General features: G+C 48.5%; 2 protein-coding genes across 21 annotated transcripts in view; one reads left to right on the top strand and one right to left on the bottom strand.

The window, feature by feature from the left end:
- Nucleotides 1-8,881, top strand: part of LOC107317608 (phosphatidylinositol 3-kinase regulatory subunit gamma) — a 56,922-nt gene extending 48,041 nt beyond the window's left edge. For all 3 annotated transcript variants that reach the window (XM_015870497.2, XM_015870498.2, XM_015870499.2), the window contains 3 exons: nucleotides 55-129; nucleotides 494-664; nucleotides 2,094-8,881. In XM_015870497.2, the coding sequence (XP_015725983.1) occupies nucleotides 55-129; nucleotides 494-664; nucleotides 2,094-2,295 (448 nt within the window). In that variant the 3' untranslated portion in view covers nucleotides 2,296-8,881. The remainder of the gene's footprint in view (nucleotides 1-54; nucleotides 130-493; nucleotides 665-2,093) is intronic.
- A 3,534-nt stretch (nucleotides 8,882-12,415) lies between these two features.
- The window catches only part of MAST2 (microtubule associated serine/threonine kinase 2), a 175,805-nt gene continuing 170,194 nt past the window's right edge, over nucleotides 12,416-18,026 (bottom strand). For all 18 annotated transcript variants that reach the window (XM_032446368.1, XM_032446372.1, XM_032446369.1 and 15 more), the window contains one exon: nucleotides 12,416-17,747. In XM_032446368.1, coding sequence (XP_032302259.1) covers nucleotides 15,685-17,747 — 2,063 coding nt within the window. In that variant the 3' untranslated portion in view covers nucleotides 12,416-15,684. The remainder of the gene's footprint in view (nucleotides 17,748-18,026) is intronic.

Raw genomic sequence — 18,026 nt, 5'->3', positions numbered from 1 at the left:
AAAACCCCTGTGCATACTCTGAAGTTACATACTCGTGTCCTCTTCTTTTGGCAGATGGCTCAATCACAAAGGAGTGAGGCAGAAGCGAATAAACGACTGGCTTGGGATCAAAAATGAAAATATTGATGAGTAAGTGTCATGCATGAGGATTTACTGAAGTGTTCCGTTGGTAAACAATGCCTTTTGTGGAGGGTGGTAATACAGAGCACCAATTTCTAAGTCGAGGAGTGCAAACAAAGAAAGGAATTCTGTAGGGAGCTGCATGTCACTCGAGGCAGCAAGTCTGCTGAAACATTTAGGATTACGTCTAAATTGGAACAATTAAGTACTGAGTTGAAACTTGTAAGATTAAGGGCTGTCAGCAGATACCAAATGACTGTTAAGAACCTGAACTCCCTATTTTTGTGAGCTTTCTTGTATTTCTGAAAAAATCACTGAGTTTATTAACTCTTCACAAAGCTCTGGCAAGGTTAACAAATTTACTCTCTCTCAGCACTTATTTTGTGAATGAAGAAGAGGAAAACCTGCCACATCATGATGAGAAAACTTGGTTTGTGGGAGATCTCAACCGCATCCAAGCAGAAGACTTGCTCTGTGGGAAACCTGATGGAGCATTTTTAATTCGAGAGAGCAGCAAGAAAGGATGTTACGCTTGTTCTGTGGTGTAAGTGCATTTTCTTTTTGCTATAACTGTTCAAATTGTAAATCACTACAACAGTTCTTTATTCAGGAGAACAAAAGCTAGGCATATCCTACACCTACCATTGAAATGTGTTGCCTGTTTGCAGGCAGTCTAGCATGGTAAAAGCTTTGTTGCAGAAACCTGTTTTCAAAGTGCAGTAACTGCAGTCCAAGCTGTCTCTTCAGTCACCACAATTACCAGTAAAAAATTCTGAAGTATCCCAGCTTGAAGCTGTACAATCATAAGCAAATCAAGGCCAAATTCTCCAATATTCTTCCCTGCCAGGGTGCACATGAGAAGAATCAAAATGAGATCGTAAAGCTGCAACGTCTTCTGTTCTCATTGTTAGACATGCCAAATTTGAGGTGCTTTCTCTTCTGTGTTTAAGATAACAGTGATGCTTCAGAGGAGGCATAATTTGTGAGCAGTAATTTTTGACATTCACACAGCCTTGCATTGATTTCTTGTGTTTCACTTTGTTTTATGCTGGTGTAATGGAGGTCAGAAAAACTCTGATTCCATTATCTAAAAATCCTTCAAGCCTGTTCTCGAGTGCAAAATGGCTTTCACTGATTTATTTCACATGAGGTTAATTGCATCTGAAAGCAAGTCTGGGAAATGAATATGTGAAGGTATATCACCTCAAGGTAACCGAAGACTGTAGTATCTGCTGTGTTTGAGATACCTGTTTGTCACAGTCAATGAAGTGACATCAGATACTTTCACTTGGTTGGTATCACACTACACTATAGCAAAGGAATGGCTTAGCATAACCTGTTCCTACATGTGACTTGGATTGTAAAAGGCTTCAGTATGGGGATTACATAATACTTGATCTTTTTGGCAGATGAGTTATTCTAGCAGCCTTGGAAATACCGTGTTCCAGTAAATGCATTGCCAAGTTAGGGACTCTGTAGCTATGACTTCAGATAATGAACCAACTTGAACCTATGCCATGCTCAACATTAGAAAACGCACACTGAAAATTAGAGCTGTATTTCATGAAATATTCTGTAGGTCCTAAGAACGTGTGGGCTTTGGCTTGTGCACTTACTTAGTGGAAAGGTTTCCAAACAAGCTGAGCACAAAGTCATTGCTATTTTCAGGTGTTCATCTTCTTGGTTAAAGTCTTGACTTTTTTTCCAAGAAATGTTTGGAGAACAATGCAGCAGGGAATGGTGCTGCTGGGATAGAGGAGGCTTCTTGGGTGGATTGTTATGCAAGAGTATTTAATCACATGCCCTGAAGCACTGTTTCTTCGCAGACTATTAATCTCCTCTGCTTGCATCTACTGAGTCCTCCATTATGTAATTTAGTGACTGGCAGTGTTGCTGCATTAGTTAATTGTTAATAGACTGTCACTTCGGGTTTGTTCTTTGGTGTCAAGCTCTCCTGTTTTCTTTCCTTGCAGAGCTGATGGGGAAGTGAAACACTGTGTGATCTACAGCACTCCAAGAGGTTATGGGTTTGCAGAACCATATAATCTGTACAGCACACTTAAAGATCTGGTTCTTCATTACCAGCAGACATCCCTTGTTCAACACAACGATTCCCTCAATGTCAGGCTTGCCTACCCTGTCTACGCACAGATGCCCCCTTCTCTTTGCAGATAAATTTTGGGCAGGAGGAAAGTGTTGGCTATCTTGGATTCTTTTCTACAGTTTTTATTAGAACTCGGAGGGCATTCTTTCTCCTTAGACTGCTTGTTTTGCACAAGAAGTGATTCTGTGAATGTGAATCAAAAAGAGGCCTAGCAGCAACAAGACGACAACTTGGGTGTAGGTGTCCTGGTGCTACCTTAAAAGCTCAGCTGTGCTTTTACACTGATACTTTTGTTTCCTTATGAGGGGAATAGACTCAACAAAACCCATACAGAAATACTGGAAGCAAAACATGGTTTTCTGGAGATGATTTTTGGCCAGGCACCTTCAATGGAACTTCTAATTGGAGTTTGTTTTCTCTTGTTCTAGTAGAGACAATATGAAACCTCTGTTTGAGGCATCAGTAATGTCTTTCAGTCTTAAACTCCCAAGAAGCTAGGGAGGAAACTACCACAGCAATTCTTCTCTGTTAATTTTAGCAGCTTCACTGCAATTCAGATGAACTTCCAAACGAGGGCTTGTCTTGAGGTAGCGTGGAATTTGGTGAGAGAAGACCAAAGGAATAACGGGAAAGCTTCAGGTTTTTATTTAAATGGAAAATGCTTGTAAAGAAAAGTTGCTTTATTTTTTTGCCAACAGTGATGAAGTTTTGGTTTCAATGGCACTACAGGTCTTCACTTAAACGAAACATTTATAACCAAATTGAACACACCAAAACTTTGTTGCTAGATTGAGCACTTACGGGGAAGGTTGCGTTGGCATCCGCACATAATTTCTACACCAAAACTTGAAACAAATAAAAGGAAAAGCTGAAATGTTGTGTGGCTTCAAAACACTAAATTTGTCTGATCTGATGTAACTGCTCACTCCTCTCTTTTATCACACCTCCCTTCCTCCCACTCCTCAGCATGGGATTCTCTTGCCTGTTGTTAAAGATAGGTGCTTCAGAATGTAAACTAGAATGAAGCTTGCACTCACATGTTGCAGTTCTCTTGCTGAACAGTGACAGACTCTTGTAATGCTTGATTTTGATATAGAAGAGGCAGGTGCAATCTCATGCTTCTGGATGGCTTACTGGACCAAGTGATTTCTTGAGGAGTGGCCACTTAGGTCTGTGTAGAAGTGAGCACACTGTTATCATTTGCAAGCCAGATTCTGAACTTTCGCACCACTGCTGCCAGGCAAGATGTTACAGTGGTATGATCTAAATTCCCTCGTAGTTATTTTGGACATAGGGCAAAATGCAGGAAGGGAGGGAAGGGAGCTGTGCTCCTCAGTCATTGCATGTCTGGTACCATCCTTTGGCAAAGGCTGCTGTCAAATACTGGAGAAGGTAGTCCTGGGCTTTGTCAAGTATAGCAATCACCCAATAAATCCCCTCCTTGGACACCATACAAAGCAGCTTATTTCCATTCCTTAAGCTTCTAAAATGAAAAAGAGCTAAGTTTGGCAAACTGAGCCATTTGGCATCAAAGCATAACCGGCAAATTAATTGTTTAGTGTGCAACCTTGAAAGTTACTTTTGTTCCTATTACTGGAAACGGTTCCCTTGAAATGCACCCATTGTACAGGACAGGAAGCAGACAGTCATGCAGATCTGGGAATGCTGTAGACCTGTTTCTGACCCTGTGGCTGATTTCCTGTTTAAATATGGGTTTTCTGTAATGCGTGGGGAGGAATGCCAGGCCTGTTGATATTTAATGTTTACACGATAAGTATTATTTAACTGAATGTTATGAATTTGCAAGCAGGGAAATGACAGGCCTGAAGCACTGACAGCCGTTGCAAGGAAGGCAGCCTGGTTGCCTGGCATGCCCGTGAGATATTTTATTTTGCACTAATGACTATGACACGTCCCAGGCACTTTCTAATCAGCCAGAGAGTGTAATCTGCTGGCAGAGAATTGTGTAGATTCCACCTTTCTAATTCAGTGAAACGCTACAAAACTTAACCAAAGCTGGGAAACAGAGAAGGAAGTTCATGTAAGCTGTTCTATCAAAGTGCCCCGTGTCTGCTCTCGTGTTCCTTCTGTCCCGCTTCCCCAAGAAAAGGGAAAAAGCTGATGTAGCCTTTGCTCTGGGTGAAAATCTGGAATGGAATCCTCTGTTGTGTATAGATGTGGACAGTTTTCTTTTTAAAGAACCTTGCCCCACCTCTTGGGCAATTAGTAGTTCTAATCTGGTGGCTGTGGAGCCGCTGTTCTCACACCTCTTGTGCATCTGATGTTCCCTCAGTGCTGGATTCAGTCCAAATGCATTACGTGGGAAATCAATTCAAAGGCACAAATGAGAGCCAGGTGCCTCATTCCTGGGGAAAAGCCTTTGCTACAGGAGTTTGTGAGTGTTTTCTGTGCCCCTGTGATCTCCAAGCTCTCCTTTTACAGCGTTACCATTCAGAGCTGGTGGGCCACGTAATTCTCATCCCCGCTTTTGTCCCAGGGACATCTGCTACCTTATTAGATGGCGCTTGGGCTTGGTTTTGTTCTAAAAATGCACAGGTCTGCTTTCAGCCCATAAGTCCTGGCACACCCTCTCAGTACTGACAGCAGTGGGGTAGAAAAGCGGGGCTGCCTGAAGTTTCCCTGTTGTGGAATCTCACTGATCCTGTGAGGTCTTGGTCCAGGCTCCGGCCCTGGCCATGCCAACGCAAACACTGCGTAATCCCACTGGCGTCTCTGGCAGGATCTTGGCTTTGCAGTGGTGTGAGCGAGTTCAGGTGCTGGCTCGTCTCTCTCAGAGATCTCTTTGCTAATCACAGGTGATGCTTTCGCTGTGAACGGTGTGCTCAGAGCCAACAGCCGTCTTGAAGCGTCCTTTGAAATCCTCTTTGGCCCAAACCTTTGGAAGAGGTCTGTGTGCAGATGAAGGCTGTGCTGCTTGTATTCCGCTCCTCCCTATGTTTTGCCCCTGTGTCTTTCTGTATTTGCTTTAGGACCCGAAGCCACGCTGCTGGCATTAGTGCCCTGCGACCCTCACGTGCCATTGCACAGATTCTTTTCGCATCAGATTTGCACTCATATGGCAAGTGAAAGAATGGGTACGAACCAACTGGCACGGGGAGCTGCCATCATCGGCTGAGCAAGGGCTTGGTCCTGCTGCCTTTGTGCTCTCAGCCTCCTTCTGTTTGCTCAGCGGCATCAGACCGGGGAGACAAAGCATTGCTTCCAGTAGTTGTGAACTTGCATGGCTGAGAAATCAGAACCGGGCCAGCGAGGTACGGGATTACACCCTCGTACAATAGAACAGCTGGTAAGCCTAAAACAAATACAGGAAATGTGAACAGAAAGGCAAAACAAAGGAACTCGAGTTCTTTTAAAGCAGTAAAATGCAAGAAAGCTTTGGTTTCAAGTCAGAATGTCAGGAGGAAAGAGGGGGAAGGTCTCACCGGTGTGGCAGCAGCTTCGTGTCAGGCTGTGGTCTGAGGAGAGCTGATTTCATTGACCCATGTTGTATTAAATATATATGTAGGGTTAAATAAATAACTTTTGCACAGTGTTAAATGGGGGCAGGGGGTGGGGTGGGAATGTCAAAACTCTGATATGCACAGTTTCTTCTAATCTGTTTTGAAGTATATTTGCAGGGATCAGGGGTGATTCAGTATTTTGTATTTGGATGGATGGGAAATCGGGCCGACTTCCACAGTTGCCATTGGCCCCATTACGTCAGCCAAGAGTGCCATGTTTTTGAAGCTTGTAAGTTAAGATCTTTTCCCACTCATTTCTATACTGGTTGTGAGTAATCTTAGAATGGAAGTAACCAGCCCGGTAGCAGAGGGACATCTCAGGGTGTGTGGAGCAGGAGCAGCCTATGCCCACCGCCCAGCTGGGATGTTCCACATTCAGGGCTCGTATTGCGTTGGCTTTTGTTACAGTTCTCAGCTGCTTTGCACCGCTGGGTGGTTGCAATGCAGAGCGTAGATCCAGTACAGCCCTCTGTCTCATGCCAAAAACAAACCGCTCTTTCCACACTCGTCTCTCTTGATGTGGCAGAACATCAAGAAGTTTTCCATTTAATGTGATGGGCCTGATTCTTTTCTCGCTGACACTCATGTAAGCAAGAGTCCCACAACAGAAAGCCGTGTCCAAGAGAAGAGTTTGTACTTCATCATATCCCAATCCAAGTCATAGCGAGGCAAAAACCAAAGTTTGTCCTTTGCAAAGCCAGGCAACTGTAATGGGGACTGTGGAGATGCAGGGTGGCACTTGCTGCGGCTCCGGGGAGGACAGGGAGTGAGGGCTGCGTGTCCTGAGCCCCGATGGAGTGTGGAATTGCTGCAGGAGTGTCACAGCTTCGGGTGGGAAAAGCCCCTTATTTGGTACTTGAACAATCTTCTGTTTTTGAATGTCGTGTTTATTTGTTATTTTTGTTACGCTACCAGGGAATAAAAATCTGAACTGTTAGTCTCGTATGTTCGCTGCACTGTGCAGACGTGGAGCAGGTACTGCCTGTGGGCTGGGAGGGGTGCGAGGCAGGTTCAAAACGCAGTTTGACAGAGCATTAGGATGGGGCAGGGCTGGTTTTGTTCGGATCATCTTTCAAGTCAGACTTTTGTACGCGTAGTTTCCTTCTGTTAATTTGCAACATCTGCTTTTGGACCAGCAAAGTCAAAATACATTCCCAAGGAATGAAGCAGGGAGGGGGGCAGGTTACACTTACTCCAATTTAACATGTGAACAGCCCCGTAACTTTGAAAAGGGGAAGGGTCAGCATCCCAAAGCTTCCCCGGGTGTGATGTGGTGGAGCAGCAGCAGGTGCTGGTGTGGGAGCTCCGTCTCTGACCGTGACAGAAAGGGGATGCAGAGCAGAGCCGAAAGCCTGGGGTTCTTTGTTGTGCTCCATGTGCGCTGCAAGGAGCGGTCAGGAAGTTAATAGAAGTTGTGAGGGATTGCAGCTCTGTGCTGGAAGGAAACGCAGCCGCTGATCCCTGGTTTCCTTTGGCACGGCTGGTGCTGCCAGGAGCTGCCGGCTGAAGGAGGCTGGTTGTGCAGCCGGGCGCTGTGCGAGGAACGCTGTGCGTTCTGCTGGGCTGGGGGAGCGCGGCCAACATTTTTGTCACTGTTGCATTCTGTGGGCAGGAATGTTTTCCACCCAACGGGAAGGGAAAGAATTTCTTTGGAAACCTGTTCAATTCCTTCCTGTTTGTTCACAGATAGCACCGGGCCTGTGAGCTGCTGGGCTGATGGCGGTGCTCCAGGTGTGGGGCTGGCTCCGTGCAACTGATGCAGAGTTTGCAGGGTTGGTTGGTTTTTTTTTTAAGTCCCTGTACTTTAGGACAGCGTTTGTTCCAAAATCTGCTTCTACAAATACAGAACATGGAAAATCCCAATGAGGAATTGGCGTTAGATGAAGCAGCTTTAGTTTGACCCTTCCCCAACGCTGGTTCTGGGCTGGTGGTGCTCAGCCCAGCCCCGCTGTGCTGTCCCTGCACCAGGTCAGGGCTTTGGGATCGCTTGGGTAAAGAGGATCGTGTCCAGCAATGGCAGCGCCAGGGGCTCGGCTGTGACTTTGTGCCCACAGGGCTCGGCCGCAGTGCGGCTGTGTGGATGTGTTTGGGGCTGGGTTGTGTTCCTGAGCGTCGGGCAGATCGTTTTGACTAAACCTGTTAATTTTGTATATCTGGCTGTTAATTGCACCACGGGATTGTAATGGTCTGCATCATCTGTGTGTGTGCGTGCGCGTGCGTATCTGTACTGTATGTATATAGATAAATGTACAATATATTCCCATACACATTGATATGCATTAGCTGTACGTGGCGCTGCCCCCTGGAAACCTCACCAGCACCCACCTGTAGCACGTCCTGCATGGGCAGAGCTGGGCTCGTTTCCGCACACGACAAGGAGCTGGTCCTGCCCGCCTCCAATCCAATCCAATCCAATCTGTGCTTCTGAACCGCAGGACGGGTTTCCTGGGGGTGCTCCTCCTCCTGTGAGCTGAACTGCAGGTGGGTTCCAGCTGTGAGCTCTGAGACCCACCGCAAGCAAAAGGTCTGGGGAAGGAAACCCCCCAGTGCTGCCATGAGGGGCAGCTTTGTGTGCGGGGTGTGGGGCTGCAGCAGCAGCACTGCTGGCACCGCCTGCGCTTTGATCCCTCCTCATTATGATTTGACTCCCATTTTCTTTAAGGGAAACCGCCGCCTCTGTTGGGAACCCGCTTCGACTTCTGTTCTTTCCGTAGGAACCCCCAGCATGTAACTTTGGTACAACTTGTTTGTTCTCCGTGTAAAACCCGTTTTCTTCTGTCGTTGATGGTGTAGTCAAAAAAAAAAAAAAAAGAAACAAAAAAAGAAAAAAAAAGAAATAATAATAATAATAATAAAAAGGAATTCATGTAGTTTAACTTCTAAGAAAGAAACAAAGCGCTTCCTAAGGAAACCAATTGTACGTTGGTGTGCTCGGACAAGTCGTGCTGTAGTTCCTAGATCAGTAATGCCACCCTGTACTTGTCACCGGATGTGTTACGGTTTTGCTGTACTTTCTTTTTAATAGATGGTTGGGCTTTTAAATCCCAGACACTAAGTTAAGCATCCTGGGCCTACTTGCTCTAGATCAAAATGCAATAAAGAATTGCAATAAAGCACATGGAGATGTAATGTTTGACAAGGACGGACTGGTGGCTGTTTGTAATGCATGCAGAAGTGCAGCGTGGTTGGGATGCGGTGCTGGACGGGCTGCAGGGCTGATCTGCTGGGGCCGGAGCTGGGTTCCATCCTGTGCTGCCCCAATGGGGGACATGGGGACAAACAAGGGGTGTGTGAGCAGCCCAGGGCTCAGGGCCCGGCCCTGCACATCCATGTGCACGAGCTGTTTGCAGGCTGCTTCCTCAGGGTATCTCTGAGCCACGACTCAGTGTTTCTACTGACCATTCCTATAAATGCTGCGCTGGCATTTCCCCAAAGCGCCGAGTCAGCATTTCTGAACGCTGAGTCAGCATCTCTGCACCCCATCAGCTCTACGTGGGGGGATCCAGCAGCAGGAGGGGCCGGAGGGCAGCGAGGGGCTCGGCCATGGGACACAGCGTGAGGAGCGGGAGGCTCCTGGGAACATCTATTTCATGATCTCGTTGTATTTTATAAGGGCCGATGGGGCAGCAGCACAGGAAGGATGTGAAGCGCTGACGGGCAAATCACTGCTCAGGGCTTCGCCGGGCGCGTCGTTTCATTTAGGAAAACAGCCGGGAGCCAGCGTAGGAAATTTCCAACTGGCTGCGCTGAGTGGATGGAAAGAAAAACAGCACCCGCAGAAAGGGCACAGCCCGGGGATTTTCCATCCCAGCAGCACCGAGACGCTTCCTGTGGGTCCCCGGCTTCACCCCAGAGCAGGCAGGAGCCGGGGGCCTGCAGGGCGTGGGATGGAGGGTCGGACAGACAGACAGATGGACAGACAGATGGTCACAGGATGCTGACACAGGATGTTCCCCCCAGGGCTGGGACCGGAGCAGTGACAGATAAATGGCAGAGCTCTTCCCTATGGGGGAAAGAGGGCTGCAAACAAACGTGTCAATAGACGGCCCTCGTCAGGCAACAGCCTGATACAAACATGGGGTTTGGGCTCAGACCTCAGGATCTGGTTCAGCCCATCAGGGATAAGCTCAAACCATCAGGGTTTACTTTGAGAGCCACCGTTTGTTGCCATGATGGAGCTGCAGACAGAACCAGCCAGAAAGGGACCAAGAGTGGGATGGGGAGCCCTGGGGCTCTTTTCACCTCTTCCCACTCTAACAGCTCCATGGGCTGTGCTGTGCAGCAAGCAGAGCCCCGCTGCCCTGGGCAGGTGCTGTGCACGATCCTGCTGCCGAGCCAAGGGAAACACAAACATCCTACCCAAAGAAAGCAGTTTTTCATCGGCAGCACGGTTCCCATTTTTGCACAGGGCCGGTCTGTTCTCGGCAGCTTCCCCACCACCCTGAGCCAAAGACCGGCTGAGATTTCCGGGCTGGGGCTCGGCCAGAGGCAGCCTTACCAGCCCTAAACCAGCAGAGGGAATTGCCTGGGGGGCTGGGGGGACTTTGTTTGAACCCATGGGAGATGCTGGAAAGATGGAGCTTGGCCTGCGAGTCCCTGTGGGGACGGGGGACCTGGTGGATGTGGGACTCAGGGATATGGCACAGGGATGCAGCATCCGGGAGATTTGGGACCTCGGGATGTGGCACTTGGAGGGTGCAGGATCCCAGTCCTCAGGGTTTGGCCATGGGGACCTTTGTCCAGACCCAGCGGAGCCCACACAGCCCTGAGCCTGCAAGGAGTTACTGGGGGGAAACTCCTCTTCCGTGGAGTGGGGCATCTTGTAAAACAGGCCCAGGCAACAAAAATAGCTCTTAAAAAAAAAAAAAAGCCCTAAAAAGGCACATAAGTTTGGCCTGAAGTTTGGGAAGAGATGAGAAGAAGGAAAATCGAGGTGATGAAGGGGGTGGTGAACAGGGCCAGCAGGGCACTGGGACAGACATCCGTCCTTGGGGGTCAGCGATGGGGACGGCAGCATCACAGGGAGCAGCGCCCGCACCTGCGGCCCGATGAACAAAGCGGCCTTTGAGCGAACAGCCCCGGGAAGGTCCTGCCCGGCGCTTCCAGCTGCGCGGGGCTTTGATGGCGGCGCTGGGGCTGTTTTCTTCTCTCGCTGTGTCACACTTTATACATGTATTTTTTTTTTCTTCCTCTTTCAAGGCGTAATTTTCCTTCACGCCTGTAATTTCTAGGCGGAATTTCTCACCGCTGGGATCGGAGCCAGATCCCCCAATGGGGGCTGCGGGCGCTCAAAGCCCACGGGGCTGGGCAGCACCTTCACCCTAAAAGCTCCAACTGCCGTCACCCCAAACCCCCCATAGAGCACGGGGTGCACATGGGACCCCCCCTCTGCCCACAGCCCAAATATTTTCCGGCAGGAAGCGTGGCCTCATCGCTGCCAGCGGGAATGGGAGGGGACGTGGAGAAAGAGAGTCAGCGTCTGGAGAGCCGGCAGCTCTGAGCCTCCTCCTGCTCCTGGCCCGGCGGATGTTGGCTTTGGACGGGACCCTCCTGCAGCTGCTGAAGAAACGCGCAGGGCTCAGCGAGCACCAGGGGCTTTACCAAAGGAAAGGGCTGGTGCCGCTGGAGCGCGGGATGCTCCTCACCAGCTCATGGGAGCAGCGAGCGGCTCATCCCTGAACCGGGCTGACACAGGACTAAGGATGGGAGCCAGCACTGACACCGGGGCTGTCACCGGGGCTGATGGCAGCAGGGCGGATCTGAGCCCATTATCTCCACATTTTGCACAGTTTTATCCCTTTTCCTGCCCAGAACAGCCCATTGCTCAGGCCGTGACACAGCACAGCAGCACAAAGCAGCGCAGGAGATGGCAGCGAGCAACAGAACCCGAGGGCAGCCCCAGCCCTGGCTCAGAGCTTCCCATCAACCGCAGCCTCAGAGCCACAGGGCACCGGGTGGAGCTGATTGCAGAGGAATTCAGGTGGAAAATACCACATCCCTGTTTCCTTTGCAGCCCTGGTTCTGCTGTGGCAGCAGTGAGCTCTGTCAGCACAGCAGTGTCACCAGCCCATGGGAGCTGTCTGTGCCCACCACCCGGTGACCGCTTCACTGACAGCACACCCAGCTGAGAACACGGACTGAGCCCTCGTTTGCTGATTGCTAATTAGCTTAACATTCTTAATCCTTCATTAGCGACTGCAAAGTAAGCTCTGGAATATGAGGTCAGCCCTAATCAGTGTTTCAAATCCAAAGCCCGTTGGCACGGGATGAAGGTGGGGGTGGCTGTGGGCAGCCCTGGGAGTTTCCAGGGCCAGGGACATGAGGATGTGCTTGAGCCCCATCCCCATCCACCACCATCACTGCAGACATGGCCCTGGGGGCAGCCCAGCTGTCACAGCCCACATTGTCAGCATTTGCCTCCATCAGGTCAATCCAACTCAACCCAACCCAACTCAACCCAAAACAGCTCAACTCAACCCAACCCAGAACAGTTCAACTCAACCCAACTCAACCCAACCCAGAACAGTTCAACTCAACCCAACTCAACTCAACCCAAAACAGCTCAACTCAACTCAACCCAACCCAACCCAGCCCAACCCAACCTAAGCCCTGTGCCATGGCACACGCAGCTCGGCAAGGTGAAGAAATAAGAAAGCAACACAACTTTGAATTTATGTAAAAAAAAAAACCAAAATGTATTTTGGAGGAGGATCTGAACATCGACATGCAGGTACAACATGAATAAAAATTATTGCACCGCTATTATGTGGCAATTGTTCAAGTTTCTAAGAACACAGAGATTCCACACTTCCTCTTATCTAAGTGCTGAGTGAGGCGGCGCGGCGGGGCCCACCCGGGGTGCTCCCACAGCCACCTGATATGGTACCAACACAACGCACGCGCTGCTGTCCAACCTCCCACCATAAGTACAGCATTGTCCTGCACGGCCAGCAAGAGAAAACCAGAGAAAGGCTTCATCTTCCCTCTTCGGGACAAGAGAATAAAATACTCCAAATCACACCTTAATGCAAAAGTGTGGCAGCCAAACCACGGTCATCCCACCCCGTCCCGCAGCGAAACGAGCAGCCGAAGGCCTCCAACATTCAGACCCAGGAGTGGCCGTGACAATGCTAATGTCTAATATATACAATAAATACCATCCATTCCTCTTGGTTTGCAACAGTAAGAGACAAAGGGAAGAGTAACACTGATGTGCTGGTGGGGAGCAGCTCCCGCGCCGCAACCCCACAGCCAACGAGGCAGGAAACACCCAAACCACCAAACAAATGGGAAAATCAACTGGGAAACATCAGATCTCGCTGGCTGCCTGCAGGGCTCGGACACCACACTGCACTCACACCCTGACACCTCCCTCGTGGCCAACCCCGTGCTGCTGTGCATCTCAGGGCACTGCGCCTCTCCTTCCCTCCGCAGCACAGGAATTCTGCCATCTGAGAAGGTATTTCAGCAATTAACAAGGAATAAATCTTGCTGCCTCCACCTACTTGTCCATCAGGGTTTCAGAGAAAGTATCTTTTTGCCCAAACTTTTGAGCTAAGGTGCCCCAGTGTAAACTGGACCAATGCTGCACCGAGGGGAGCTGCAGGGTGGGCAGGAAGGACCTGGCTGTCACCAGGATGGCTTTGGATCTTCCATTGCACTGATCACTCTGTACCACAGCCACAATCAAGGCAGCTAAATGCACACCTCACCTCCTCGTCAGCTGGTTTGGGCTAAAGCAGCAACAGCTGTGACACCAAAGTGGTCCACTCCTTTTATGATGCCTAAGAAAGGGTAACAGTACCATTGTGTTCTGGAGCTGAGGAGTAGAAGACAGCAGCAAGCACAGCCCGACCTGCTCAGGCTGACACAGCCCAGCAGATGCGTTTTTCAGCTGCTTTTTCACCCATTTACACTACACCAGCTCAGGGCCTGGGCTGGGTGCTTGGAACGAGGCAAGTTGCAAAGCTCCCTGGTTGCACGAGGAGTTTGCCTTTCCCTTGTAAGAGGGAACCAAGAGCACACGAGCAGCCTAACACCTCCAGCAAAGAGAGCCGACAGACAGAACAGGCCCTGCTCTCAATGCTGTCACAGCAAGATTTATTTGTGTGTTATGTGGGAGCTCTGAGGCTTTGGCTAGTGTATTAACAACACCATACATGTTCACACAGACACACAGAGTAAACACTCATTTAAAGATGGTTTTAAAAAACAAACAAACAAATAAACAAAACTCAAACCAAACCAAAAGTTGGTCCAGAAATGAAATCCAAGCAGCCAAAATCTCATATATGATGGGAGAAGTACGGTTATGCAGAAAGAAGCAAGGCGAGATTTCAGTTTTGTGGATTGGGATGAAATCAAGTTGAAAGAGATGGAGAAAATACATTCCCATATAAAAACATATTTACATTTAGGGAAAGTGAACCAAAACTTGAAGCTGAGAAAAGGCCAAGACAACGAAGAAGGCAGCGCATGATGAAGTCAGACCGTGAGGTGCCGGCTTTAGCTTGAGATACTGCTGCACGGTCATTCAGCTTCTATCAGAGAACAGTGAGCAGGGTGCTAGATCTGCAGAGATACACTCAGACACAACCAGGGTAAAAGCTGAGCACAATCTGGGACAAGTGACGGGAGTGTTCATTGACAGTAACCTTGAATTGGATGAGGCTTACAGTGCTGTAGGTGTCAACGTCCACATTACTGGTGTATAATCGTGGATCTAATCCTCAGCAAAGAGCACTGTTATCCAGAGTCAGTCACGCTCAAAGCAAAGCAATGCCTAAACCTAAGAGCCAAGAGCGATGTTTAATGCAACCAAGTGGAAATCAACTAGTTATCAAAGCTGAAATCTGAACATATCACATGTGTCTTGAAGTCTGCTTGCAGCTTGTCCACAGAACTCAAGGAGTCAGAACTCTTTGTAGTTTCTTCCTTTTTAAAATGGGCAGATTTGGAAAACTGCAAATTTCCTACGCCCCGGTTCAGAAATGGCAAGGAACACCTTAAATCCCAACCCATGGAGACTCATCAAGAGAAGGAAAAGTCTTGAAAGGTCATTTACCATTGAGTTACCTTTGCCCAAGACGTACTGGTCTACAAATTTCCCTACTTTAAATTCAGCCCTGGAGGCAGCCCTGCCCTGGGGTCCCTCCTCCGAGGCAGGGCAAGGTACAAACTGAAGGCAGAGAACAGAAAATGAAACACTGTTAAAATTGTAAAAACAAGGAGACATTGCCATGTGTCCTATAAAGGATAAATAAAAAGAATCTCCCCTCCAAAACAGCTTACAGATTTCTCTCTGGAAGAAGAATAAAACACTTTCACTTGGTTCAAGGAGAAGACAGAGCTACCTCTCCATCCAGCTCCTCCATCCCCTGCCTCCTCATCCTCTAAGGATGAGTGTGTGCACACGGTGACAGAGGTCTTACTTGAGTTGGGGAGGATTTCTTGCTCTGGAGTAACTTACAGACCAGATTGTATTTTCTTCTCCTTGTTGAAGAAAACCAGATTGTAAATCCAAGGAAATAATTCAGTACCTGGGAATGTCAATGGAATTTGAAAGGGAAAACTGAAAAGCAGGAGATTTTTGAAGTAAGCTGCCTTTTTTTGTGTTCAGAATTTTGGGGATTCAATGCAGAACTGGAAGGAAAAGCACAACAAGGCAAAACGAAAGGGCAGGAGGGGAAAACCAGCAAACTGTTTCTTCAGCCCTGTTTTAACGATACCCTGTTCTAAAGAGACCTCAAACAGCAAGCATTACTGTGTACAAAAATAGAATAGCAAGGATGAAAAAACACAAAAAACAGTATGAAAAAAACCCTCCCAAAAATAGATGTACACAAGTTCTATTTTATATTAGTGTATATTACAAAATTCAAACATGCAGTCTCTATTTTGAATGCAGAACGCTTCAGTCCACGTGTACCGGGGATGCTGCTATGTTTTCTTAGCAGCACCATCATGTGACAGGGGAAAGTCTTGTGTTTTTAGCTGACTTCCAACCTCTTTGCCTCTTGCCGGCGTGAGAGTCCCTTCTTTGCAGGGCCTGGTGCTGCCATCTGGCACAGGACAGGCTCTCAGAGCTGCTTGTCCCAGAGCGTGCGGCAGCTCCTTTGCTGGGGCCACTTTGCCGCTACCTCCCAGTGCTTCCGATGCTTTAGTGCTGCAGGAAACTGCCTCTTTTTTGGCCACCATGGGACACGTTGCCTCCCAAGGTTTAGCCGAGCTTAGTGACTCTGTGCAGGACGCGCTCCTCGTTGTCAAACCATCAGCACTGGATGGTTTGGCCTTCTCCTGGCACACTCCTGCTTGTGAAGCTTCCTGCTTTTTTTGCTTCCCATCTTTCTCTTCTTTACACGAAGCACCCAAGTGGGGGAAATCCTTTCTCTTTTCCACCTCTCCAGAACCAGCCATGCTGAGCTTTAAGGGGCCCAAAACACTCTGTGCCAGTGGCACCAGCTGAGACACAGAGAGTGCCCTCTCAATAGCACAGGGGACGAGCAGCGTGGAGGTCATGGTGCCTGCTACCATGCCCTGGTTTGCTTTGCTGGCAGATGGAGCACTCTCTGCCTGGGATGAGCTGGGACTTTTTTCAGATGTTTCACCTGCAGGACGCAGAAGTGAAGTGCTGTCTTGTTCTGCAGATGGAAGTGTGCCCTTGTGGTCCTTCTCACCATGATCTGCAGGGCTTACTGAGCAAGGAGAGCTCACACTTGCTGTGCAACAAGATGAAAGTGCTGGCAGAGGTTTGGGATCTTGTGTTTTCTGACTGATTTCTGACAGCAGGGGGTCTTTCAGGTCAAGTTTACCACTGGAGTCCCCTGCAGAGTCACCCTGCCCAGGCTCAGGGAGTTTGACAGATGGGCACTTTATATTTTCGGTGCAGTCCACTGGTTTTTGAGTACTAGTAGTTCCCCCCAGATCTCTGATTGCTTCAGAAGATTTGCCTTTTGGACCAAAATGCTCAAAGGTTTGGTTTTCTACCACTTTATGTTCCTTTGAAGTGGTTTCTGGCCTTAGGAATGGTTTTGCTGAACCAGCTACATTTTCTGGAGAGGTTTGTGGGAGGACCTCTGATGGGGAAGGGTGCACACCAACTTGCAGCATCTCAGAAACAGCCTTGGTTTGTTGACTGTTTCCTTTCTGCAAATCTTCTGTACCTTTTGGATCTTCTGGTAGAAAGGCATCATCTTCCATACTATCCTTGCTTTCCAATTTAGAAGAAAATTTATTATCCTCATTATAAGAATCTGAGCCTTGATCTCCGCTGTCTGGGGGCTTGTCCAGTCTTCTTCCATCCTGACTATCCTCTGAACCATCATCTGTTTCATCTTCAGAAGAATCTACTTCTCTTATGGCCTCCTGCTTCTGCAGAGACTCCCTTCTCTCCACTCTGTCCTGTCGGATTGCACCCAACTTTCGGGATCCCGGCTTCTGCAACATCCCTTTTTCCGCTAGCCCGAGTTTGCCACCCACTGTTTCATTCACAGATTCCTGTAAGCTCTGTAGACTTGGATCCCTCTGTAGCATCTCCTTCTTGAACTCAGAGTGAGAGATATCCAAGCTGTGCTTCCGTGAGGACGCCAGCTTCTTCTCAGAAGAGGACAGGGAGGCAGCTAGTTTCTCAGCTGACTGCACTCTCTTTAGCAAAGGAGATCGAGGGGGCTCAGCACTTTTGGGGCGAGAAATCTGTCTCACCAGTGGTGGAGAGGAGTGTAGTTTTACTGGAAAAGACTGAATAATACTGGAGCTGCCAATCGAGTGTCCTGGTAAAGGAGATGGGGAGCGCTGAGGTGATGTGGACTGTGGGGTTGGTGATGGAGTGTGAGCTAGTGGTGACAGAGGGATATTTCCTGCAGACTTACGCCTTGGAGATCTGTACTGCCTTTGAAGCTTTGGTGCCAGTCCATGCAGTGAACTTGGTCGGATGTGCCCAGAGCTGGCTGGAGAATTGGGAACGCTGGAACTGGGAGAGCTGCTCTGGGAAGAATTGCCACCAACTTGAGAAAAAAAACAACAAAACAAGACAAAAAGATTAACACATATTAATACATATTAATATTACATATTAATACACATTGATCATTCAGAAAAAGTTCAGAAAAACAAGGTACGTAAAGTCAAGACAAAGTGTCACGTTATCATCAAGCAGTGCAGTAATATTATGAGATAATATTCCACTGTTTCTGAATGAAAATTCACACCATTGTCACAACACCAGAATACAGCAAAAAACACCATGCCATCAGAATGTTTTTCTGTAATAAAAAAACCCTCTA

Source organism: Coturnix japonica, chromosome 8 (genome assembly GCF_001577835.2).
Source record: "Coturnix japonica isolate 7356 chromosome 8, Coturnix japonica 2.1, whole genome shotgun sequence".
Classification (NCBI taxonomy): domain Eukaryota; kingdom Metazoa; phylum Chordata; class Aves; order Galliformes; family Phasianidae; genus Coturnix; species Coturnix japonica.
Note: the sequence above shows the minus strand (reverse complement) of the source record. Positions and strands in the feature narration are given on the sequence as shown.